Source organism: Tursiops truncatus, chromosome 8 (assembly GCF_011762595.2).
Source record: "Tursiops truncatus isolate mTurTru1 chromosome 8, mTurTru1.mat.Y, whole genome shotgun sequence".
In the NCBI taxonomy this organism is placed as follows: domain Eukaryota; kingdom Metazoa; phylum Chordata; class Mammalia; order Artiodactyla; family Delphinidae; genus Tursiops; species Tursiops truncatus.
Window position 1 is genome coordinate 97,708,896 of NC_047041.1, and position 27,026 is coordinate 97,735,921.

Here is a 27,026-nt window from a genome sequence, read left to right on the forward strand (position 1 = left end):
ACTAAAATCCTGGCAGGCTGGCTAACGTGCGAATGTAACAGAGACCTTCTCCTAAGCCTTTGCGCACCCAGACCGCCTCTCGGCAACCACTTCATTGGGGTTTGGGGGATCCCTAAGGCAGCACCTCACAGTCTGAGGCACTTGCTTTACAATAAGCCCTCTTGGCTCTCAGGCGAGCATCAGCCAGGTGAGGTCTGGCTTTATGCAATGAATTAAATTGACGTGACCTGGGTTCCAGCCTAGGCTCTTTGAAGTTGTTTGATGTTGGGAAAGCAATGGGCCATAAATGGTTTTGTTTGATTTCTCTTTCCTTATCTGGGGATGAAAGCAGTCTCAAACACCTGGGCTTTCAGATATTATCTTTGAAAGTAAGTAATTGCAAAACGTGAGCTCAATGAACTATGTTAAGTAATATGTATATATTAAAAAATGTTTTTAGAATTGTAGCTGTATAATAAAGCAAAGTATATCTCCCCCTCACACAGAGAACTGGAAGTAATGAGATTACGAAGGAGGGGGCTAGTTTTTTTTCTAACCACCGCATTTTAAGTAGCTCCTTTTAGGAGGCCATTCTCACAGTGACTCCCAGCTTAGACTGACACAACATTGTAAATCAACTTATACTCCGATAAAAATTGAGAAAATATACCATATGATGAAAAAGCAAAAAGAAAAATTCAAATTCCTTTTAACGACCTCCAGGCCCTGTAAGATCTGGCATCTGGTTTCCTTCTGGACTTCACCTCCACCCACTTTCTCCTTTGTTCACTCTGTTCCAGCAGCACTTCTTGTTCCTTGAACCCATCAGCCACCTTTGCTCTTGCTGTCCTCTCTGCCTGGGAAATCCTTACTCCAAATACTCTCATGGTGGCTCCCTCACTTCTTTCATGTCTCTGCTCAAAGGTCAGCTTTTAGAGAAGCCTTCCAGACCATTACATATGAGACAGCCTCACCTCCCTGACACCCACCGTGCCCCTTACCTGCTCTAGCGCCTCACCCTCTGTCATACTCTATGTGTAGTTCACTTACTGTATGTCTCCTTCTCCACTAGCATGTCTGCTCCAAAGGGTCTGGAGCTTAATCTATTTTGTACACTGCTTTGTCCCAGGTACTTGAGACACTACCCAGCTCACAGTAGGAATCAAATGAATACTTTAAAAATTATTTATTTATTTTTTTATTTCATTTCATTTTATTTATTTCATTTCATTTTTTAGTTTCTGGTGTACAGCAGAGTGATTCAGTTATATATTCTTTTTCATATTCTTTTCCATTTTGTTTACTACAGGATATTGAATATAGTTCCCTGTGCTATACAGTAGGACCTTGTTGTTTATCTATTTTATATATAGTAGTTTGTATCTGCTAATCCCCAAATCCTAATTTATCACTCCCCCACCCCCTTTCCCCTTTGGTAACCATAGTTTGGTTTCTATGTCCGTGAGTCTGTTTCTGCGTTGTAAATAAGTTCATTTGTATCATATTTTAGATTCCACATGTAAGTATCTTATGATATTTGTCTTTCTCTGTCTGACTTACTTCATTTAGTATGATAATCTCTAGGTCCATCCATGTTGCTGCAAGTGGCATTATCAAATGAATACTTTTTGAATGAGTGAATTAATGAACAAATATATAGCATGGGTGATTAAAAAAAGCATTTTTTTTTCTTTCTTGGACTAATTTGGTGGTTTCATAGGTGAGAACGCAGGATACGTATTGGGGTGTGCTAGACAGCTTCTAACATCGACCCATGTTCCCACCTCCTGGCATTCATGCTCTTATGTAATTAATCCCCTTCTCTCGCGTGTGGGCTGGCCTTGCCTCTAATAAATATAATACAGCAAAAGTGATGGGATGAGGTTGCAGTAGACCGGCTCCGTCTTGCTTGCAGTCTCTCTGGCTCTTCTTGCTTTTTGCTCTGATGAAGCAGCTGCCGCGCTGTAAGACGCCTTACGGAGGGGCCGGTGCAGCAAAGAACTGAGAGCAGCTTCTATCCCACAGCCAGGGAGGAAAGAATCCCACCAAGGGTCACGAGAATGAGCTTGAAGGCAGATCCTTCCTCAGTTGAGCTTTGAGATGTAAGCAGCCCCAGCCGATATCTTGATTGTAGCCTCATGAAAGACCATGAGCTAGAGGACCCAGGTAACCTGTCCCTGGATTCCTCCCCCATAGAAACTGTGAGATAATAAGTGTTGTTGTTTTAAGCCATTAAGCTTTAGGGTGACTTGTTATACAGCCGTATATCACTAATACACAGCCTTTGGTGGGGGATGAAGCCAGAAAGACAATTTTGGTCTGCATGGTAGAGAGCCTTGTATGCCATATGAAGGAGGAGAATAATCCCCCCACCTCCAAGACGTCCATATCCTAATCTCTGGAATCTGTGAATATGCTGAGTTACATGGTAAAGGTGAGACAGGCTGGGACCTGGGACCCTTTGTGCTGTGCTGCAACGCTTGAACCTGGACAAACGTCTCCCTGAGCAGCAAAATACAAAGAAACTATAAGGGTCTAAAAATAACTTCATGAATGTGCAGTTGGGGCAAATTCTGGACAAAAAATACAAAAAGACCAAACAAGCTCAACTGGCACCTCTGAAGAGCTGGGAGCAAAAGCAGGGTACCTCCTGTGCACAATACCGCCAAAGGGGTGGGCAGACCACCTAGCCACCCCCCAGGCCCGAGCCCCGGACACATCCCTACCTTCACCCCCACGTAAGGAACCAGCTTGTTCTGCTCGGGGAGTGAGCTAGCAAGGGAACATGATACTTGTTCTTGCTGCCCCCTGCTGTGGCAGGGGTCCCAATAAAGCCTTGCCTGAATTTCTTGTCTGGCCTCTGATCAATTTCTACTGACTAAGGAGTCCAAAAACAAAGGGAATTAAGGTCATTATTAAAATGACTTTAAAATAGGAAGACTATTGTAGGTTATCTCGATGGACCCAATATAATCACAGGAGTCCATAAGTGAAAGAGGGAGGCAGGAGACTTAGAGTCAGAGAAGGAGATGTGATGAAGGAAGCAGAGGTCAGCATGATACAATTGCTGGCCTTGAAGGCGGTGGGGCCATGAGCTTAGGAGCGCAGGATTCCTCCAGAAGCTGGAACACACAAGGAAATGAATTCTCCCCCTAGAAGCTCTTGAAGAACACAGCCCTTTCAACACTTTGATTTTAGCCCAGTGAGTCCCAGTTCAGACTGCTGACGTCCAGAAGTGTAGGAGAATATATCTGTCTTTGTTTTAAGCCAGTACATTTGTGGTAATTTGTTAGAGCAGCAGCAAGAATCTAATACAGGATTAGGAACCAGCATGGTGCTGACCTTGGGTTCCAGAGCCTGCTTGTAACAGTCCTGAGATAACCCGTGCACACCTGGTGTGCCTGCTCTTTGAACACATACTTTCTTGTAAATTACGTTACAGCCACGGTATTGCTTCAAGACTAATGTTGACACAGTTGTTTCTATTAGCAAATAACGTTCAGAACAGGAACCCCAGAGGCTATACTTTCTTTTTTTTAAATTTAGTTTATTTTTTTATACAGCAGGTTCTTATTAGTCATCCATTTTATGCACATCAGTGTATACATGTCAATCCCAATCTCCCAATTCATCCCACTACCACCCCCCACCCCCGCCGCTTTCCCCCCTTGGTGTCCATATGTGTTTTCTCTACTTCTGTATCTCAATTTCTGCTCTGCAAACCGGTTCAGCTATACCATTTTCTAGGTTCCACATATATGCGTTAATATACAATATTTGTTTTTCTCTTTCTGACTTGCTTCTCTCTGTATGACAGTATGCATCCACGTCTCTACAAATGACCCAGTTTAGTTCCTTTTTATGGCTGAGTAATATTCCATTGTATATATGTACCACATCTTCTTTATCCATTCGTCTGTCCATGGGCAGTTAGGCTGCTTCCATGAGCTGGCTATTGTAAACAGTGCTGCAATGAACATTGGGGTGCATGTGTCTTTTTGAATTATGGTTTTCTCTGGGTATATGCCCAGTAGTGGGATTGCTGGGTCATATGGTAATTCTATTTTTAGTTTTTTAAGGAACCACCATACTGTTCTCCATAATGGCTGTATCAATTTACATTCCCACCAGCAGTGCAAGAGGGTTCCCTCTTCTCCACAACCTCTCCAGCATTTGTTGTTTGTAGATTTTCTGATGATGCCATTCTAACTGGTGTGAGGTGATACCTCACTGTAGTTTTGATTTGCATTTCTCTAATGATTAGTGATGTTGAGCAGCTTTTCATGTGTCTCTTGGCCATCTGTATGTCTTCTTTGGAGAAATGTCTGTTTAGGTCTTCTGCCCATTTTTGGATTGGGTTGTTTGTTTTTTTACTATTGAGCTGCATGAGATGTTTATATATTTTGGAGATTAACCCTTTGTCCATTGATTCATTGGCAAATATTTTCTCCCATTCTGAGGGTTGTCTTTTGGTCTTGTTTATGGTCTCCTTTGCTGTGCAAAAGCTTTGAAGTTTCATTACGTCCCATTTGTTCATTTTTGTTTTTATTCCATTACTCTAGGAGATAGATCAAAAAATATCTTGCTGTGATTTATGTCAAAGAGTGTTCTTCCTATGTTTTCCTCTCAGAGTTTTATAGTGCCCGGTCTTACATTTAGGTCTCTAATCCATTTTGAGTTTATTTTTTTGTATGGTGTTAGAGAGTGTTCTAATTTCATTCTTTTACATGTAGCTGTCCAGTTTTCCCAGCATCACTTACTGAAGAGACTGTCTTTTCTCCATTGTGTATCCTTGCCTCCTTTGTCATAGATTAGTTGACCATAGGTGCGTGGGTTTATCTCTGGGCTTTCTATCCTGTTCCATTGATCTATATTTCTGTTTTTGTGCCAGTACCATCTTGTCTTGATTACTGTAGCTTTGTAGTGTAGTCTGAAGTCAGGGAGTCTGATTCCTCCAGCTCCATTTATTTCCCTCAAGACTGCTTTGGCTATTCAGGGTTTTTTGTGTCTCCATACAAATTTTAAGATTTTCTGTTCTAGTTTTGTAAAAAATGCCATTGGTAATTTGATAAGGATTGCATTGAATCTGTAGATTGCTTTGGGTAGTATAGTCATTTTCACAATGTTGATTCTTCCAATCCAAGAACATGGTCTATCTCTCCATCTCTTGGTATTATCTTTAATTTCTTTCATCAGTGTCTTATCATTTTCTGCATACAGGTCTTTTGTCTCCCTAGGTAGGTTTATTCCTCGGTATTTTATTCTTTGTGTTGCAATGGTAAATGGGAGTGTTTCCTTAATTTCTTTTTCAGATTTTTCATCATTAGTGTATAGGAATGCAAGAGATTTCTGTGCATTAATTTTGTATCCTGCTACTTTACCAAATTCATTGATTAGCTGTAGTAGTTTTCGGGTGGCATCGTTAGGATTCTTTATGTATAGTATCATGTCATCTGCAAACAGTGACAGCTTTACATCTTCTTTTCCGATTTGTATTCCTTTTATTTCTTTTTTTCTCTGATTGCCGTGGCTAGGACTTCCAAAACTATGTTGAATAATGGTGGTGAGAGTGGACATCCTTGTCTTGCTCCTGATCTTAGAGGAAATGCTATCAGTTTTTCACCATTGAGAATGATGTTTGCTGTGGGTTTGTCATATATGGCCTTTATTATGTTGAGGTAGTTTCCCTGTATGCCCACTTTCTGGAGAGTTTTTATCATAAATGGGTGTTGAATTTTGTCAAAAGCTTTTTCTGCATCTATTGAGAGGATCATATGGTTTTTCTTCTTCAATTTGTTAATATGGTGTGTCACATTGATTGATTTGTGTATATTGAAGAATTCTTGCATCCCTGGGATAAATCCCACGTGATCATGGTGTATGATCCTTTTAATGTGTGGTTGGATTCTGTTTGCTGGTATTTTGTTGAGGATTTTTGCATCTATATTCATCAGTGATATTGGTCTGTAATTTTCTTTTGTTTGTAATTTTCTTTTAGTATCTTTGTCTGATTTTGGTATCAGGGTGTTGGTGGCCTCATACAATGAGTTTGAGAGTGTTCTTTCCTCTGCAATTTTTTGGAAGAGTTTGAGAAGGATGGGTGTTAGCTCTTCTCTAAATGTTTGATAGAATTCATCTGTGAAGCCATCTGGTCCTGGACTTCTGTTTGTTGGAAGACTTTTCATCTCAATTTCATTACTTGTGATTGGTCTCTTCATATTTTCTATTTCTTCCTGGTTCAGTCTTGGAAGGTTATACCTTTCTAAGAATTTGTCCATTTCTTCCAGGTTGTCCAATTTATTGGCATAGAGTTGCTTGTAGTAGTCTCTTAGGATGCTTTGTATTTCTGCAGTGTCTGTTGTAACTTCTCCGTTTTCATTTCTGATTTTATTGATTTGAGTCCTCTTCCTCTTCTGCTTGTTGAGTCTGGCTAATGGTTTATCAATTTTGTATATCTTCTCAAAGAACCAGCTTTTAGTTTTATTGATCTTTGCTATTGTTTTCTTTGTTTCTATTTCATTTATTTCTGCTCTGATCTTTATGATTTCTTTCCTTCTGCTAACTTTGGATTTTGTTTGTTCTTCTTTCTCTAATTCCTGTAGGTGTAAGGTTAGATTGTTTATTTGAGATTTTTCTTGTTTCTTGAGGTAGGCTTGTATGTCTATAAACTTCTCTGTCAGAACTGCTCTTGCCGCATCCCGTAGGTTTTGGATCGTCGTGTTTTCATTGTCATTTGTCTCTAGGTATTTTTTGATTTCCTCTTTGATTTCTTCAGTGATCTCTTGGTTATTTAGTAACGTATTGTTTAGCCTCCATGTGTTTGTGTTTTTTTACGTTTTTTTCCCCTGCAATTCGTTTCTAATCTCATAGCGTTGTGGTCAGAAAAGATGCTTGATATGATTTCAATTTTCTTAAATTTACTAGGGCTTGATTTGTGACCCAAGATATGATCTATCCTAGAGAATGTTCTGTGCACACTTGAGAAGAAAGTATAATTTGCTGCTTTGGGATGGAATGTCCTATAAATATCAATTACATCTATCTGGTCTATTGTGTCATTTAAAGCTTGTGTTTCCTTATTAATTTTCTGTTTGGATGATATGTCCATTGGTGTAAGTGAGGTGTTAAAGTCCCCCACTATTATTGTGTTATTGTCAGTTTCCTCTTTTAGAGCTGTTAGCAGTTGCCTTATGTATTGAGGTGCTCCTATGTTGGGTATATATATATTTATAATTGTTATATCTTCTTCTTGGATCGATCCCTTGATCATTATGTTATGTCCTTCCTTGTCTCTTGTAACATTCTTTATTTTAAAGTCTATTTTATCTGATATGGGTATTGCTACTCCAGCTTTCTTTTGATTTCCATTTGCATGGGATATCTTTTTCCATCCCCTCACTTTTAGTCTGTATGTGTCCCTAGGTCTGAAGTGGGTCTCTTGTAGACAGCATATATATATGGGTCTTGTTTTTGTATCCATTCAGCAAGCCTGTGTCGTTTGGTTGGAGCATTTAATCCATTCACGTTTAAGATAATTATCGATATGTATATTCCTATGACCATTTTCTTAGTTGTTTTGTGTTAGTTTTTGTAGGTCCTTTTCTTCTTTTGTGTTTCCCACTTAGAGAAGTTCCTTTAGCATTTGTGGTAGAGCTGGTTTGGTGTAGTTGAATTCTCTTAGCTTTTGCTTGTCTGTAAAGCTTTTGGTTTCTTCATTGAATCTGAATGAGATCCTTGCTGGGTAGAGTAATCTTGGCTGTAGGTTCTTCCGTTTCATCACTTTAAGTATATCATGCCATGCCCTTCTGGCTTGTAGAGTTTCTGCTGAGAAGTCAGCTGTTAACGTTATGGGAGTTCTCTTGTATGTTACTTGTCGTTTTTCCCTTGCTGGTTTCAATAATTTTTCTTTGTCTTTAATTTTTGCCAATTTGATTACTATGTGTCTCAGCGTGTTTCTCCTTGGGTTTATCCTGTATGGGACTCTCTGTGCTTCCTGGACTTGCGTGGCTATTTCCTTTCCCATGTTAGGGAAGTTTTCGACTATAATCTCTTCAAATATTTTCTCAGGTCCTTTCTCTCTCTCTTCTCCTTCTGGGACCCCTATAATGTGAATGTTGTTGCATTTAATATTGTCCCAGCGGTCTCTTAGTCTGTCTTCATTTCTTTTCATTATTTTTTCTTTAGTCTGTTCCACAGCAGTGAATTCCACCGTTCTGTCTTCCAGGTCACTTATCCATTCCTCTGCCTCAGTTATTCTGCTATTGATTCCTTCTAGTGTAGTTTTCATTTCAGTTATTGTATTGTTCATCTCGTTTGTTTGTTCTTTAATTCTTCTAGGTCCTTTTTAAACATTTCTTGCATCTTCTCGATCTTTGCCTCCATTCTTTTTCTGAGGTCCTGGATCATCTTCACTGTCATTATTCTGAACTGTTTTTCTGGAAGGTTGCCTATCTCCACTTCATTTAGTTGTTTTTCTGGGGTTTTATCTTGTTCCTTCATCTGGTACATAGCCCTCTGCTTTTTCATCTTGTCTATCTTTCTGTGATTGTGGTTTTTGTTCCACAGGCTGCAGGATTGTAGTTCTTCTTGCTTCTGCTGTGTGCCCTCTGGTGGATGAGACTATCTAAGAGGGTTGTGGAAGTTTCCTGATGGGTGGGACTGGTGGTGGGTAGAGGTGGCTGTTGCTCTGGTGGGCAGAGCTCAGTAAAACTTTAATCCACTTGTCTGCTGATGGGTGGGGCTGGGTTCCCTCCCTGTTGGTTGTTTGGCCTGAGGCGACCCAACACTGGAGTCTAGCCGGGCTCTTTAGTGGAGCTAATGGCGGACTCTGGGAGGGCTCACGCCAAGGAGTACTTCCCAGAACTTCTGCTGCCAGTGTCCTTGTCCTTACGGTGAGGCACAGCCACCCCCCGCCTCTGCAGAAGACCCTCCAACGCTAGCAGGTAGGTCTGGTTCAGTCTCCTACGGGGTCACTGCTCTTTCCCCTGGGTCCTGATGCGCACACTACTTTGTGTGTGCCTTCCAAGAGTGGAGTCTGTTTCCCCCAGTCCTGTCAAAGTCCTGCAGTCAAGTCCCGCTAGCCTACTGTTTCAAAGTCTGATTCTCTAGGAATTCCTCCTCCTGTTGCCGGACCCCCAGGTTCGGAAGCCTGATGTGGGACTCAGAACCTTCACTCCAGTGGGTGGACTTCTGTGGTATAAATGTTCTCTAGTTTGTGAGTCACCCACCCAACAGTTGTGGGATTTGATTTTATTGTGATTGCGCCCCTCCTACCATCTCATTGCAGCTTCTCCTTTATCTTTGGATGTGGGGTATCTTTTTTGGTGAGTTCCAGTGTCTTCCTGTCGATGATTGTTCAGCAGTTAGTTGTGATTCCGGTGTTCTTGAAAGAGGGAGTGAGAGCACGTCCTTCTACTCCGCCATCTTGAACCAATCTCCTCTATAGTTTCTTAAAGCATATGTTTTGATAGTCTTTGGTTAACTCTTGACTGGACTTATTGATTTATTTCCTTGTTTGTTTTTTCCTGTGCCTCATTTTCTGGTATCAAAGCACTGCGATTCTCTCTGGACATCTGAAATGTTTATTTGTGTTGATTACTTCTTTGTAGGTGTAAGTTTCTCCCCTCAGCCTCAGTCTAGGTTCTGACATAATCTCAAGCCATAGGATCTTCTCAGAATGCAAGTGTGGCCAGAGCTAGGTTTCACTGGCCAATGTTAGTGGAATGCTAAAGAAACGTTATTCCATTGACCTTCATGTCTGTTTCAGAGATTGAAGGCATTCCTATCAGACAACAGTGTTACTACCTTCTTCTTAAAGACCATGGGCTGGGAGAAACTCATCTTTCTCCATCAGAAACGGAGGTTAGCAGTGCTAGAGGGGAGTGTTGGAAAACATAGTGGCATAAAGTGAGGTTTGATATTTAATCCAATCAGAATTAAATGAGAATTGAAAAGAAAATGACTTTAATGTTGTGATGGCATGTTACTTGACTCCATGTTGGTATACCAATGAGTTTAATTTCTTGTACCACATTTGGGAAAATAGGTCTAACATAAATTGGGTGCTTTACTGGTATTGACTGAATATTACAGACAATGAGCTAGAATCATTGAGAGAGAGTTAGGGATGTTGGAGAGACCCATTCCTACTTTGTTACATTGAGATTCAGTTTCATTGGTTATTTCAGGGGCAATATTTCCTGTTATTTTGACATATTTGTGTTTATATATATATATATATATATTTTTTTTTTTTTTTTTTGCGATACGCGGGCCTCTCACCGTTGTGGCCTCTCCCGTTGCGGAGCACAGGCTCTGGACGCGCAGGGTCAGCGGCCATGGTTCACGGGCCCAGCCGCTCCGTGGCATGTGGGATCTTCCCGGACCGGGGCACGAACCCGTGTCCCCTGCATCGGCAGGCGGACTCTCAACCACTGCGCCACCAGGGAAGCCCCTGTGTTTACATTTTTTGCTTGAGCTTCCTTTATGGACAACATTGACCATATGTTCTGGTTTTCCCAGGATAGTCCCAGTTTTTAATCTGTTTTTTTTTCTGAGTATAATTATTAATAATGTTCACTTTCACTCTTAACAGAGTTACAGTTGGATGATAAACTGTATGGTCACACTGTGCTGGACAGCAATGCCAGTCCTAATAGTTTGCATATTTGTGACCTAAACCATTATCCTTCAATTTCACATAGATTGTATAGTCTACAAATAGATCTGACAGCTGGTACTGCATGCTCACAGCACCATGGAGACCCCCCTGTCTCTAATTTAGCTTTCAAGATGTGACACAGACCCAAGAGGATGGAATCCCTTGCTGTGTAGTTGTGATGGCATCTGTCACACCCGGTTAATGAAGGCCAGGGCAGAGCTGAACCTGAGAGTTGAAGATCAGTGCCAGAAAGCAGTGTGTAGGAAGAGGGTTACTGTGTGTAGGAATCAGGGTTACTGGTGGAGGGGGAGAAGAGAAGAGTATCATGAAAACACAAGGAGCAATGAGGAAGACATTTTTGAAATAAGTTAACTAATTCTACCTAAAGGGCTCTTCCTTTTGGAGGTTATTTTAAATGGATTACTTTATGCTTTATCTGAAGCACCTTTTGTCCTCCGGCTTCTTAAAGGCACTTCCGGTTCCTGACTGAATGTGCACATAGCTCAGGTACTCAGTAAGGGGTGTAACCCAGCTCATGCTAAGACATGATTCAACTTTTTCTTTAAAGTGAATTCTGCTGAAATGAACACTGGAGTCATTTTTTTTTTACATGTGTATTTTGATGATATGACTATAAGGGTGATTTTTATGGTGAAATGAAAGGAAAATAAATGTGGGAGAACAAGCGGGACCCAGGGGAGGCAGCTGGAAGAGGGAATGAAAGTGTTCCTCAAACTTTGTGGACTGACTTTTATGTGTAAGCTTCACATTTCACCCTTTCTCCATGGCAATATTTTTCTCTCTACCCACTGCCTGTATGAAGCCAATATGTCCACTCAGTTCCTCCCTTGCATCTGGGTCTCAGAGAGCTCAGTCTCCCTATGAACTTTCTCCTTGATCTCATTGGTTGCTGCTGCACCATTAGACCCAGAACTTTATCTCCATTTTCCCCAGTTGCCCAAGGTCACCCAGATAGTTAGCAGGGGAACCTTGAGTAGAACTCAGTTTATTAGACAAGTGGGTCTATTCTCTTTCACTTTGTTTCCTCCTGAGGTAGTTCTTCTCTCTAATAGTAATTCCCTTTTGCTATGAAATTATTAGAACACGCTCTTTTTGTATAGCTGTTGATCTTTTATTGAACATGCGAAGAGAGAATTAGAGGTTATTGACTATGCTATTGGGGTCGAGATAAGTGAAAAGGAAGGTGTGAGATCAATTTCCACATGGAATCTCACTACAAAAGGGTTAGACCCAGCTGAGGATGGTTTGGGTTTATTAGTATGTGCTCCAACGAACCTCCAAATATTCTCCATTTTTGACAACATAACTCCCAGGTCCTGAAAAGGAAGAAGAAGAAGTGGGTCAAATGATTTGACCACCAAATCATCAGATAATGGATATGGCTCTCCCAGCTCCTTGGCATGTTCCCCGCCAAAGCTTACACCCTCACACCTGAATGCTTTGGGCATCTCACTCTGTAGCGTTGTTTGTCGTACTCTCCCTTACCTTGGCTCAGCGGTTGGCCATTGCTCAGAAGTTGCCAGTAGGTTCTGTCATTATTGTTGGCGCTTATGTTCTGAACAGTGGTGATGTAGGGCCCCCATGGGCTGTCCTCCGTTTTGAAACTGTGGGGGACAGTGAATGGGTTCCAGGAACTTAGAATGGTCGAAGGCAACTCTCCATGGGCGTTTCTCAAACTTTAACGCACGTAAGAATCACTTGAAGATGCTTCAGAGTATGCAGATCTCCTGGCCCTATCCCCAGATACCTTGATTCTGTCGGTCTGGGCTGGGACCAGGAATCTGCACATTCTATAAACATTCCAGGTCATTCTGATGCAGGCCCTCCTACAATCCATGCAAAATTAGAGAAATGATTCCCCTGGTTTCTGCCCCTCCTTCCTGCCATAGTAGACACTTTGCCATCAACAATTTCAAATCTTCTACCCAAGACAGTAACTGATGAAGACACTAAAGCAGTACAAGAAAGTGTTAATTGGTTGTCCTAGAGGCACTGAGGAAAGAGGAACAGGAAAGGATAATTTAGTAATTTATACCTGTTTATTAAAAAGTGACATAGTCAATGTCTTTTTCACATTCTTTATTCACATTTCTCTACCTTCCTGGGAACACTTGAAAGCAGGCTTTATAGTTATATATATACACATAGACATAATTTTCATATATATACGATTTTCTCTGTCGCATCTTACAGCATGTTATTAAATACAATAAGCTATTGTCAGTTAGGTTTAAGGAGCCAAATAAGCCATATTTTTCAGAGGCAGAGTCAACATCTTAATTTTAATATTTGAACTCTCTAGGTCAGGGAACCTTAATCTAGGAGTCCATGAACCTCCTGAAAGGTGGGGGAGGCATTTGTAAGACCTCTGATTTAAATAATAAGTTTTGGGGACTTCCCTGCTGGTGCAGTGGTTAAGAATCTGCCTGCCAATGCAGGGGACACAGGTTCAAGCCCTGGTCCGGGAAGATCCCACATGCCGCGGAGCAACTAAGCCGGTGTGTCACAACTACCGAGCCTGTGCTCTAGAGCCCACGAGCCACAACTACTGAGCCTACATGCCACAACTGCTGAAGCCCGCGTACCTAGAGCCCATGCTCCGCAACAAGAGAAGCCACTGCAATGAGAAGCCAGCATGCTGCAACGAAGAGAAGCCCCCACCTGACGCAACTAGAGAAAGCCTGCATGCAGAAATGAAGACCCAACGCAGCCAAAAAAAAAATAATAATAATTAATTAATTTAAAAAAACCGCACATGTAAAAAAAACATAAATGACAAGTTTTGCACTCACAGACTTAGAGGATTAACTTACGGTTACCAGGGGTAAAGGGTAAAGGGTAGCAGGGGTGGGGGATAGATTGGGAGTTTGGGATTGACATGTACACACTACTATATTTAAAATAGATAACCAAGAGAGACCTACTGTATAGCACAGGGAACTCAGCTCAATATTCTATAATAACCTAAATGGGAAAACAATTTAAAAGAATGGACACTTTTATGGGTATAACTGAATCACTTTGCTGTACACCTGTAACTAACACATCATTGTTAATCAACTATACTCCAATATAAAATAAAAATTTTTTAAGAATGACACATTTTGTGTGTATATTCCCTTTTCTGGGATGAGAATCCCACTCATCTGACTTTCAAAGGGGTCAGTGATTCAAAAATAGTTAAGAACCACTGTTCCAGACACAAAATGTCTGACTTAAGAGGTTCTATTTATTGAAGGAGTTTAACTGACAGAAGAGGGATCCCTGGTACTTATTTATCTATTCAGTGAGCAATAATTTAATACTTGCTACATGCTAGAGGAGGAAAAATTTCACCTCCCTTTTTTTAACCCCGGCCGTGCGATGTTGGTGAACAGCAAAAGTACTCACTGGGAGGTGTTTTAAATGTACATTGTATTCAGGTGCAGATGTATTCTTGCTGAGTCATAATCCCATTAAATTCCTTAACCTTAGGTTATGTACACACATACCAAAATGCAGCCTTATTTTGTTTCTCAGCTGCCACCATCACATCGAGGAAGACAGAACCCTTTCTCACGGTGACTTTGGTGGAATTGAAAATTTCATTGATTTGCACAGAGTAATTGACTGAAATATTGGAGAGTGAGATAGTAGGTGTCACAGGTACAGGCTCATCTGTGGAGATGTTGAATTTATCTGGCAGAGACAGAAAGGCAGAGAAGAATTATTATAAGGAATAATAAAAAATGAGGTTAGAGTCTGCACACCTATCCAAGCCCTATGCAACGATTCCTTCCCTTTATGCAGAGGAAGGTTTGTGCAAGGAGCGAGGGTCAGCAGTCACGGGGCAGATCTCTCATATGACTAAAGCACAAATTAAAACCACACACTACTCACCGGCTCATGCGGGCTTGTGCCTGCGTCAGCTTCCAGCTGTCTCAGCAATTCAATTACCCCACCTCCCATTTCCCACAGAGGCTCCTTTTTTTTTTTTTTTTTTTTTTGCTTTGGTGCAGCATACAGTAATGCTTCCCACCCCCTTTTTTTTTTTTTGCCTTTTAATTTTTTTATTGAAGTATAGTTGACATACAATATTATGTCAGTTTCAGGTGTAAAACAATGATTCAACATGTATATTCATTACGAATTGATCACCATGGAAAGTCTAGTAACCATCTGTCACCATACAAAGTTATTACAATATTATTGACTATATTCTCTATGCTGTACTTTATATTCCCATGAATTATTTATTTGACAACAGGAAGTTTGTATCTCTTAGTGCCCTTCCCCTATTTTTTCCCAATCCCTAGCCTTTTTATTTCCTAACCTTTATTGAAAACATTATGTGCCAGGCACTGTACTAATCATTTTACATGGATTTTCTCCTTCAGTCCTTACAAATACCTATGTTACATACTATGATCATTTGCATTTCTTATAGTAGAAAACTGAAGCTTAGAAGTTAAACATTTTGTCTAAGATCCCTAAACCTACATGTGCCTGAACCAGAAATGAACAAGATAGATAGAAGGAAAAGTCTTCTTTTTTCGTACCTTGTTGCAAAATCAGTTGTTTGATTAATGATTCATGCTGCAATTTTCTTATAATACTGCCATATTCTTTCCACATTGATGTCTTATGTCTCTGAGGGACCACTCATTGAGCATAATGAAAAGTCAGAGACACCATACTTTTTAGGATGGGAATGATGCTCAGAAAATCTCTGTATCCAGCAGTCAGAAAACATCCCTTCGGAGATAGACGTCCTTTAATAAACTCTACCTTGTTCATCAGTGTTTGAACCAAGAACAGCCTCTACTACTCTGTTAAGGACAAATCCTCAGGTGGTTATGATCACATATGGAGGACTGAGTTCTATCTGGGAACTGTTATGCTTTAGAGGTTTAACTGGTCACTTTTGGTCCCTGAGGAAACCTAAGTCTCACACACTTTGGGTGTTATGCTGAAAGGCAAAACAGTTTGCTCATTAGTGCTATACCTGGACTGCAGGCACAAGAAGAGTTTTTGTTGACATCCAAGTAGGTCTTTCCCATCAGGGCAGGTAAGATCTGGGCTGCAGCAATTGGCAGATGGAATGCTCCCTGAAGGATGTCGTGAAGTACTGTGTGCAGAGTTTCTTGGCAATTCCGTTTATTTTTGTAATAGTTTGATGAGACAAACAGAGCCTAACGTGAGAGGGAGAGAGAGAGAGAATGGGAATAAATGAGAGAAACTTCACATAACGGGAAAGCCTGCATCTGACTAACTTAGTAAATCTTTATTGGACATTGACTACATAGGAACCACCTTAGACCACTAAAATACCTTTCCCGCCATCAAGAAGCTTATAAGCTAGTTTGGGTGGGGAGGTGGAAATTGTTAAATCACACAAACTCTCATAGCGTCAGTGAGAACAGACTTTCTCTACCGTATTTACTCTTGTACCACTGATGCTGAAACAGTACTTGTCATATAGGAGGCAATCCATAAATAGTGTGAACAGATTCTTGTAAAGGAGTCCCTAAGATGAATGCCCTAAGAGAAGCATCTAGCGGCATGGCCTTTCCAAAGAGGAAGAGCTCATAAACATTTAGTGAGACTGAGGAAAGGCTTGGTGGAGAAGGCAGTACTTGAATAGACTTGGTGGTATGATGGCATTTCAGTAGGTGACATGAGGAGGCAACAACCTGACCATAGGGGATAAAGTAGGAATGGCCAGAGCCTGGCCTGGCTATGATGAGAGTTATATGCATTTTAGTAAAATCCCCAGAGGATTCCTCCTAGCTTAGGAGAACTGGTGTAGAGGGAACACTCAGGGCAATTGTGGAAGGACAGCCCGGAGAAGGAGGTTGGGACCAGATTGGTAGACCCTTGAATTTCACGGTGCGGTGTCTGCCAGCATTTGCTTGACAGTGGGAAGTCTAACAGGTTCTTGAACAGAAACTATCCAGGCAGCAGATATAAACTGGACTGAAGGGGAAGAATTACAGGGTAGGAAAAATTAAGAGGGTATTAGAGTAAGTCAAGGGCTAAAATGGACTAAACTTGAAGATGTTGCTCTGTGGTTTCTCAAGGAAGGACAGTTCTCCTTTTCATTTTTTCTTGAAGACTCTTAAAGATAACCAAGTAGTCAACCAGCATTTGTGGGATATTAAAAAGAAAACTCATCATATTTTATCTTCTCTTATAAACTGTGGTAGGTAAGCAGCTCTTGGTCCTGCTGTGAATGAATACCACCTGTAGGGTTTTTAAACAAGACCAAAGCCCATGTTCCACCCCTAAATTTCTGTATTAACTGGTTGGTTTGGGGTGTAAACATTAGTATTTTATAAAAGCTCCTCCAGGTGATTCAAATGTGCAGCCAGAATGGGAAACCACGGTTTTATATTAATTTCAAACTTATCAAGTGTGAACAGTAACAACAATATGAACACTCTGTATGATTGGACCCTTGCTTACATCATCAGCCCCGTCTTGTAATTTTCCCAAGCACCTTGTGCTGAACCTTTTGATCTTCCTAAAATATGGAATGTTCTTTTGTACCTTTGTCCTTTGTCCTTGCTTCTTCTCTCCCTTTGAAAGTCCTCTCACCCTGAGCCAGCCTAGCAGACCCAAATTCATACCAAAGACTCGGTGAAATCTTTTTTTTTTTTCTATAAACCTTTCTTCATCTCCTCTTGTATCTACCCCTTAGAGTTGAGTAGATCAGTGAGTAAATGCAGGAATAAATTCTCAGTCTTCAAGGAACATATACAAGATAGTGTTGGCATTGAGTATGAGTTTTGAAACCAATTATTTCAGTCCTATCACGATCTGCATCGCTCTTTGGCTTTGTACTATTAGGCAAGTTACCGGTACTCCATGATTCACACTCATTATTATTACTTCCTAGGAAATAGAGATAATAATTCTTTCTTCACTGGGTGGTTGTGCATTAATGACTTAATGTCAATAACTACCAGATTCCACTACCACTTATTATTTCCATGCCAGTAACCTAATTTGGGAGGTAAGGTGAAACGCCAAACAACGGTATATGGTAAAGTGTGAAACTGCATGTGATAAACAACAAGATAGATTGTAGCAGGCTGTAGAATTTCTTAAATGGAGCCAGGAAGAGCTTCATAGAAGCATCGGATATGGAAAGGTAAAGGAGAGGAGAATACATTTCAGGCAGGGGAGGGGAATCACATGAGTAAGATCAAAGTCAGTATAGGAAACAGAATGGATAATAAGTCTTTAGGAGGCCAGTAAGGGAGGATGAAGATGTTGCTTTTCTCCATGAATCCCTTCCCCGTCTCCTGGTTTACGCTCTGACTTACCTGCATAGCTTCTCCTGTGCTAAATATGTTTCCAAAGAGACCATCATTTTCTGCAGACAGAATCTTATTTACCAGGGATGTTATATAAACATTGGTTTTGTGTAAATCCTTTATATCTGCTTCAATCTCCTCCTTTTCTATTCTCCTCTTCACACAGGTTAGAGCAAGAACAGCCATTGCTCCAGTATCTGTCAGGAAGCAAAACACCGGTGATAGGGTGACTAACCATCCTGGTTCACCCTGGACTGAGTAGTTTCCTGGTATGTGGGACTTTCAGTACTAACAACAGGACAAATCTGGCCAAACTGGGATGGTTGGTTATGCTCGTTAATGATGGGAGATAAGAATTTCAAGGTACAGCAGTCATCCCTCTGGCACTAGCCTCTCAAATATTGCAATATTCTTTCCTTATGTTGAATAGCCATGTACCTTGTACTCAGAAACTCACATCTTGGTCATAGAAACACATATGGATTTGTAGGTGCAAACACACGAATGGTCTGCTTTTACATACTGGTTGTTCTCATCCTTTTTTATCTTTTAGCCATATTGGCAAAGAAATTGAGAAAACCCAGGATAATACTCCAAACAAATATGTCTTTGTAAAGTTCCAAGGTTTCCATTAGACTGATTAAGAAATAGCGCTTGAGAGCAGTTCATTCAGTAAACCTTCTTAATGGGGAGGAGGAGGCAAGAGATTGGAAGGATGGAGGATAAGGTCTTTTTTTCCTGGCTCGTTACTTGGTTTCCTCTATGTTCTTTAGGCACGGTGCCTTACCTCTCTCATAGAAGAAGGAGTATAAGAAGCTCGCTTTCTCCTTACTATCCTGAGACACTGAATGGTGGTTCTCTTTGAACTTCTTGGAGAAAAATGAGCTTGTGGATCTGGGCCCCTAGGGCAACGCACTACTTGTCTTAAGGGGACTTCTTTTTGGATGTGTAAGCGGATCCAGTGGGGAATTTCTGGTCCTTCTCCATGGTGGATACGCACTTTATTGATCAAAATATTGGGCCTGACCACTGGAGAGGTTCTATTATTCAAGTAATCCCACACATCCAAATGGTCCCAATAGATGAGAAGATTACTTCCAAATCTATTATTCTTTGGAAGAAAGATTACTTCCAAATCTATTATTTGGAAGTAATCCCACACATCCAAATGGTCCCAATAGATGAGAGAAAGGTGCAGGGTTGAGATAAATGAATTCCACCGCATTCCCTTTCTCTAATATTTATACTTCCTAAGATGTCTTATCTGAAGAGTCTCATGATCTATCCTCATTTTAAAGATGGGAAAATTAAAGTCAAGAGTTATCATCTGTTGGTTACTCAGAAGTGTGAGTAGGAACCACATCTTTCTACTATACTGCACATCCATAAAGAGGCTTAAATACTACTCAATATCCATTCTTCTAAACAAAAATTCTCTTCTGAGGAGACTAGGGTAAAGAGGATAGAAAAAATTCAAGTACTTACTGGTAGAAAAATTCAAAGAGCAAGGCCTATTGGTGCCTATGTCCTTGAAACCAAGGGAATTGTGTTTAAATGACTCACCTACTGAGAACTGGCCGCCAAAATAATAGTTTTTATTTTCAGGAGTGAAGTAAGGAATAACGTTGGTGGTTGAGTAGTTCCCGTTGGACAGACACAAGGCCAGGAGGGCCAGGCTGAGCTGGTAATAGCTGGTCAGCGGATTGTCACTGTGTGTTTCTGGCAGAGAGAAAAGAAATACCTTAGTCACAGAAGTGGTACCGGAATAGTACATTTTTAACTTATTTCTGCTTACTTTATCTCCATTTCTTTACATTTAAAGAGAGGTGAATAACAGAGGGGAGATATTGCTCATAGAATCGGCAAAGTTGAGAAATTTAAAGGTTCTTAAGGGCCACCAAATTCAACTCAACTCGTTTCATTTTATAACTGAGGAGATTCAGCACTAAAGGTATAAAAAATACTCCCGGCAATCCCACTTCTAGGCATATATCCAGAAAAAAACATAATTTGAAAAGATACATGCTCCCCAATGTTCACTGCAGCACTATTTACAATAGCCAGGACATGGAAGCAACATAAATGTCCATCAATGGAGGAATGGATAAAGATGTGGTACATGTATATAATGGAATATTACTCAGCCATAAAAAGAACAAAATAATGCCATTTGCAGCAACATGGATGGACCTAGAGATTGTCATACTGAGTGAAGTAAGTCAGACATAGAAAGACAAATGTCATATGATATCGCTTATATGTGGAATCTAAAAAAAGGGTACAAATGAACTTTTTTACAAAACAGAAGTAGAGTCACAGATGTAGAAAACAAACTTATGGCTACCAAGGAATAAGGGGGGGAGGGATAAATTGGGAGATTGGGACTGACATATACACACCACTATATATAAAATAGGTAACTAGTAAGAACCTACTGTATAACACAGGGCAATACTCTGTAATGACCTATGTGGGAAAAAATCTAAAAAAGAGTGGATATATGTATATGTATAACTGATTCACTTTGCTGTACACCTGAAACTAACACAACATTGTAAATCAACTATACTCCAATAAAAATTAAAAAAAAATACTATCCTGATGTTCAGGTGGTTACATAGTTAGGACTAGAATGCACAAATGTACCTCACTAGCAGCTGTGATGGTCAACCTATTTTTCCCAGTGATAAAGTACTTTTTGCCATCTTTAGCCCTTGTAATATTATAGAATCATATGTGTATGCTTTGATACTTATGACACAGTGTCTCGTATTGCTCAGCTATTTCTGGTGTAATTTGTCTAAATGCCAAGCTTCTGGAGGACTAGAGAACTGTGACCTGTATGTTTGTGTGTTGGTGTGTGCATTCATCATCCTACGTAAGGTCAATGTTCAGTTGAACATATTGGAAAAGAAAACTCAAGATGCATGTTGAAAGAAGGAAGAAGGGCAAGTGATCTTCAAAGGAATGGTGGGATGAATGAAGTGAAGAGGAGATGGAAAAAATAGGGGGAAACTTCATACAGTTCTGAATCAGTAGAGGAAAAGACAAGGATGTCCAGGGTCTCTGAACATTTGATTCTCACCCATATTCTCAATTTCTGCTTTGAATTTCTCTCCTAGTTTGCTAACCAGATAAGCATCAGGTATAAACACTTCACTAGAGTTTTTACACGCTCCCAAAGCCAGGATAGCCAAGGCCAGCTCTCCTGAGGTTATCTCTGGCTCTGAAAAGAAAAGTATTCAAGTTAAACAAGGTACATGCTTATAATTTTTTTGGCCTCCTGTCTTCCTGGAGACTTATATTGCTGTCACTCCTTTCTCCTGTTCTACTCTTTACTAATATTTTGTTGTTCTCTTCTTTATCCCCAAAACAGAGCCTTTTCTAGCAGTACTGTATAAATGCAAGCGAGATCTTAATCTTTCCCGTGAAATTATGGGTTCTTTTTGGAATCATGTAATCCTTATAAAAATGAACAAAGAATAAAAATAGATAAATAATAAAGCCTTGGGATTTTCTCTCCTTGTGGGTGCCGTCTTTCCTGGATAGGAATAATTGACTTGTATGTTCTGCCTTAGAGAGCGTCCAAACTCTCAGGCTGCTCCTAATTCTCACAATAATATTGTTAGGTAGGTGGGGGCGGTGTATTTCCCCCTTATACTCATTAGAAAGCTAAAGCTCGATATTGAAAAGAAAGGCTCAAAGTGGAATCTGGTCTCAAACCAGTCCACATCTCTGTTGCTCTGTGGTTGCCTCTCTACTGTCAGATTTCTTGGTTGTGGTCCACACCCTCTCTGGTCATGAACTCAACTATATCATATAACAGTCTTAATGGATGAGAGTCTATAATTTCTTTTGCTTTTCCTTGTAACTTCTTGAAGGAATATGATTTTCAGGGCTCAAAGAAGGAAGGCCTAGCTCTAGAGTAAGTGGCAGGGGATTGATCTTTTGAGGTACCTTTGTGTCATCTCAGTTTTTTTTTGAATTTCATGTGAACTTGATCAAAAAAAAACCCCACTACATACTTGTGTTAGATTTTTTTTAAATTTAGGTAACATTGGTTTATAACATTAAGTAAGTTTCATGTGTACTACATCTTATATCTACCCCTGTTCACCTCAAGTTTTCTACAGCTAAGATTGATGTATCAGGGATGTTTTGGACACACAATTTTTAGAACTCCCTGGAGATCATCTTTATAGATAGGTAAGTCTTTTCCTAACTCTTCCGGGGAATATAGGCACTCACCTCTTTTTTTTATATCTTCTTGAATTTGTTGAGTCAGCTGTTGTTCTAGCCTTTGGTTCTGAATCTGAACAAGTCTGAAGGTCAACAGGATGTTGGCACTTTGGATTCCTTTGGTATAGTTTGCATGTACCATTGTGTTTACTAGAGGATTTAGATAGGAGCAGTTTCCTCTGCTTACCTCTGTGGCAAGGGAAGGAGGAAATAAGAAACACACACTCGTGAAATATTAGGGCTAGGAACGGGGATGATATTAAAAGATTTAGGAACAGATGTGGCACAGGCATAGACCCTTCCAGTAGTCGCTGGCAGTGTTGCTGTAACAATACAAAGGTGGGTCTGGAGCCCCGCTCTGCCAGGTATTACTTTTTTTGCCAACCAGCATGGAAGTGGTAACTATTTTAACAACTATTCAGCCTTACCATTGTGTCCTGGCAGAATATAAGTCGTGCCTGGTAGATCTAGTACCGTTACCTAATTTGAGGCCTAGAGAGGGTATCCTTAAAGAGACCTTGGTAATTGGAGCCCAGCCCAATCTACTTTCTAGAGTCAGTTGGTTCCTTCTCCATCTTCTTCTAATTCACTTGGGTTAATGCTGAAGGGAAGAAGAGAGAAGAGAAAGAAGGCAAAAATTCTACGTGTCATTGGTGATTGAGCCCAAAGCTGCATTGTCTGATTGCCCAACTGGCCAGGCATCAAGATCGTTATTCAGCATCATGGACCCTTTGGAAAACCTTCTGGTTTTAGCCTAAGACGTGTCCAAATCCCAGGGGCAAGGATGGAGGGAGTCCCATTACATTGTGGAAATAAAAGGAGAATCCGGACCCCCCAGGAACTGGAGAATAAGAAGAGTTAACTATCACTGAAAACATTTCTAAATATTCTTTGACCGTAATCTTAAGAAAATCCTACCCATCTCCAGATTATCTCATGGGTTTGTGGAATCGTGAGAAGAATATGAACCCTGAGTTCAGGCAGGCCTTGGCTGGATTCTTTGCTCCTTAACTTATAACTGGGGGTAAGTTACGTAACTTTCTTTTGTTTTTTTTTAATTTATTTATTTTTGGTTGTGTTGGGTCTTCGTTTCTGCACGCGGGCTTTCTCTAGTTGCAGCGAGTGGGGGCTACTCTTTGTTGCGGTGCACGGGCTTCTCACTGCGGTGGCTTCTCTTGTTGTGGAGCACGGGCTCTAGGCGCACGGGCTTCAGTAGTTGTGGCGCACGGGCTTAGTTGCTCCGCGGCATGTGGGATCTTCCCAGACCAGGGCTCGAACCTGTGCCCCCTGCATTGGCAGGAGGATTCTTAACCACTGTGCCGCCAGGGCAGCCCCAAGTTATGTAACTTTCTTGACTTCAGTTGAAATGGTGGATAGTAACACCTACTCCATGGATATTGGATAGAAAAACCCCACTAAGTAAACTATAAAATACTGTACATATTACTACCTCTAGCTCAACTCGAGTTTCTAAGGATCACATACTTAGAGAGTCCAGGAAATGTTATTTTCCTTGCCCACCTTTCTTCACTGTAAAAGAGAGAGTCGGGAAGATCTGAGTGGAGTGATTGTAGAAGGTCATGGTTTGTTACAGGCACAACTGGACAACTGTGAGTCGCCCCTGAGATTTTATGGAAGCATCCAGTTCAGCGGATTTTCTGGCACTGAAATAGACTTTTTAGTTCCTGGTCAACAGCTCAAATCAGCTTCCTTAACCACAAAAACAAAGTTAATTATTTTGTACAATGAATGAAACTCCAAAGCCTCCATGGAGACCCCCTGTTCTTAGGATACAACAGAAGAAATGACAGGCCAGGAAGAACAATTAGAGCTGGCAGATTCGGAACTTTAGCGTTTCTGCTGTGCGATGGATTGCTTCCTGTGGGCTGTAGAGACCAGGAAGATGTAGCCGCACCTGACACCACATTGTGGCACCATCTTTGGACTGGTTTGAAGCTCAATTCCAGGGTAAAGACTTATAATAGAGAAATCATGACCTGTGAGCTATACCGGACTTTAAGAAATCACCTGCTTCAACACCTTTCCCTGATTATCCTCCATTTATAGACGAAGCTAAAAAAATTCAGAAACATTGGATCATTTGGCTATTAAGGGGTCAGACTATACCTGAACCAGTTTTTCTTTCTCTTAGTTAGTAGTTTTGAAATAGAATCACATACTCTCTGGAGCCTACATGCAGAGGAGAGATGATGGGTTTCTACCCACGTCCTGTGGGGAAAAGTTGAAAAGAAGAAGATGTGTAGCTTGGAATATCTGAACTCAATAATGACAAGAGAACAGTCTTCGTTATTTGAAAGAGATTATTAACATTATTTTTTTCCTTCATAGTTAAACAAGGAGTTAACCTAAAACCCATAGGCTGAACTTCAGAAAAACAGATTGCATCTCAGAATCAAAAGACACCTTTCCATGATCTTGAATAATTTCTGGGTCATGAGTTTTCTGTCACTGAAAATGAACAAGAATAGACAGCTACTGGGCAGGTCTGTTGTGGTAGAAAGGCTCTTAGCATAGGAAGAAGAGTTAGGCAAGTTAATGTTGAATCTATGATCCCTCTTAAAACAACGTACATTGTGGAACTTTCCTCACCATCTCCTGCCACCCTTCACATTACTCATAGAGTCCAACGGCATACAGAATTGGAATAGGGTCTTTTCTCAGGTAACTCTACACAAAGCTCCCTGTCAATAGTCTTCAGACTATCATGCTAGAGCAATTTAGGTCAAACCATACTCACCACAGATCTGGCATAGTTGACTTGGAATAAGAGAAAACAATAGCAACCCCAGTAGGCACAGCTGGTGTGATGGTCTCATCTCTCCAACAGTGTACAGGAATGGTGAGGACATGGCTGGCTGTTTGCTGGGTGATGGACAGAGGGTAATGAGAGCTGCTCCTTCAGTTTGCCTCAGTCTCTTTCACTCAAGCAAATACTGAGTAATGTCAGGAGGTGTGGTCAAGTGTGGTTGTCCAAATAACGTAATAAACCAGGAAGAAGACTTGAAAGTATAGTCAGGGAGAATGAGGAAATAATTTTTCTTTGTTTCCTATCCCCAAACTTTAGGATTCATATTCTCTACTTGCCTTCAGCCCAATGAGAATAAATTATGTGAATGACTGTTGTCAGTAATGTTCTCTCTTTCCCATTCCACTTTGGTTGTATTTTATTTATGTCTCCTGAGAGATTGGATTTGATGGGGGCAAGGGCTTACAACATATAAAAATGGAAGTAGAAGTTGTAAGTCTGAAGCTGGAACAGGCAGGATGGGGGAGCCTGGCATATGGGAAGGTCTTTGGCATAGTGGTTTTTTTTTATTATTATTTTTTATTTTAAGCATAGTGGTTTTTGACCTATGATTTTTTCCCTAAGATAGATGCCCTGAGAGTTTTCTAGCCCAGGAGGAAAACCATAGAGATATACATCAAATGTGGATTTGGGGGTATGCCAGGAAGGATGCTACATGCTACATGTAGGAAATGTTGTCTATCATAGGTCTTCCAAAAACTATTAGAGAATACTCTGTTTGGCTTTACAATGTTTGCTCTGGGTCAGCAAGATGGTGGAATAGGAGGTCTCTCATATATAACCCCACAGCAATAGTAACCTTAGCAGCCATCCGTGGACAAAAGTTCCTATGTGGAAACTATGGGTTCCAGGTAGGAGGTTGTAAAACGCCAGTGGAGCCATCAAGGAGGACTGTATAGAGAAAGCAAACCAGAGGAAACAGACTTGTGTTCACAAAGAAGCAGGCAAACGTGACACCACCGAATGAAACTAATAAGTAGACCTAACAGACATGTACAGAAAACATAGAGAGGAAGCTCCTTGACATTTGTCTTGGCAATGATTTTTTTTGTATATGCAACTGAGAGCATAAACAGCAAAAGCAAAAATAACAAACGGGACTATATCAAACTGAAAAGCTTCTGCATAGCAAAGGAAACCATCAACAAAATAAAGAGGCAGCCTAGGGAATGGGAAAAAAATATTTATTAGATACCATATACCTGATAAGGTATTAACATCTAAAATATATAAGGAACTCCTACAGATCAATAGCAAAAAACCCAAATAATCCCACTGGAATATGGGCAAAGGACCTGAACAGATATTTTTCAAAGAAGATACACAAATGGCCAGTAAGTACATGCAAAGGTGCTCAACATCACTATCGTCAGGGAAATGCAAATCAAGACCACAGTGAGATGTCACCTCACGCCTGTTAGGATGGCTGTTGTCAAAAAGAAAAGAGGTAACAAGTGTTGGTGAGGATTTGAAGGAAAGGGAACCCCTGTGCCATGTTGGTGGGAATGTAAATTGGTACAGTCATCATGAAAACGGTATGGCATTTTCTTAAGAAGTTAAAAACAGAACTATTTTTTGATTCAGCAATCTCAATTCTGGGCATATATCCAAAGGAAGTGAAATCTGTATTGTGATGGAACTCAGTTTCTGTTGCTTGTTTCTAAAGAAACCAACACTGAGAAACAAGTGTTGGGTAAAGGAAAAGTAGCTTTATTTTAAGGAAACCGACAACCTGGGGAGAAAGTGGACTACTGCCTGAAAGAACCAACTCCCAACTCTTCAAGTGTTAGCCAGGATTTATATAAGAAGGGAAGCAGGAAACGGCTGCAGGCTACTTGCTGGGGGTAGGCTGCTCTTCTGTTTTCGGAGATGTGTACACTAATCACGAAGTACCTTGCTGATGTTAGAACTTGAGTGTGGTCATTACATTGTCCAGATCAGCATATCTGTTCTATGGGTCAGTGGTCATATATTTCTGTAAAAACAAGAACAAAGGCAGAAA

General features: G+C 40.6%; 2 protein-coding genes across 2 annotated transcripts in view; one reads left to right on the forward strand and one right to left on the reverse strand.

Annotated features, from left to right (window-relative positions):
- STX3 (syntaxin 3) overlaps window positions 1-27,026 on the forward strand; it is a 143,646-nt gene that overhangs the window by 72,992 nt on the left and 43,628 nt on the right. The gene's annotated exons all lie outside the window — the stretch shown is intronic.
- TCN1 (transcobalamin 1) lies at window positions 11,736-25,131 on the reverse strand. The gene is made up of 9 exons (XM_019948476.3): window positions 24,956-25,131; window positions 22,207-22,386; window positions 21,044-21,184; window positions 19,522-19,677; window positions 17,968-18,155; window positions 15,645-15,831; window positions 14,152-14,338; window positions 12,146-12,264; window positions 11,736-11,976 (listed from the first exon to the last, which is right to left on the reverse strand). The coding sequence occupies exons 1-9, from the start codon at window positions 25,065-25,067 to the stop codon at window positions 11,915-11,917; spliced, it is 1,332 nt and encodes a 443-aa protein (XP_019804035.1). The 5' UTR covers window positions 25,068-25,131; the 3' UTR covers window positions 11,736-11,914.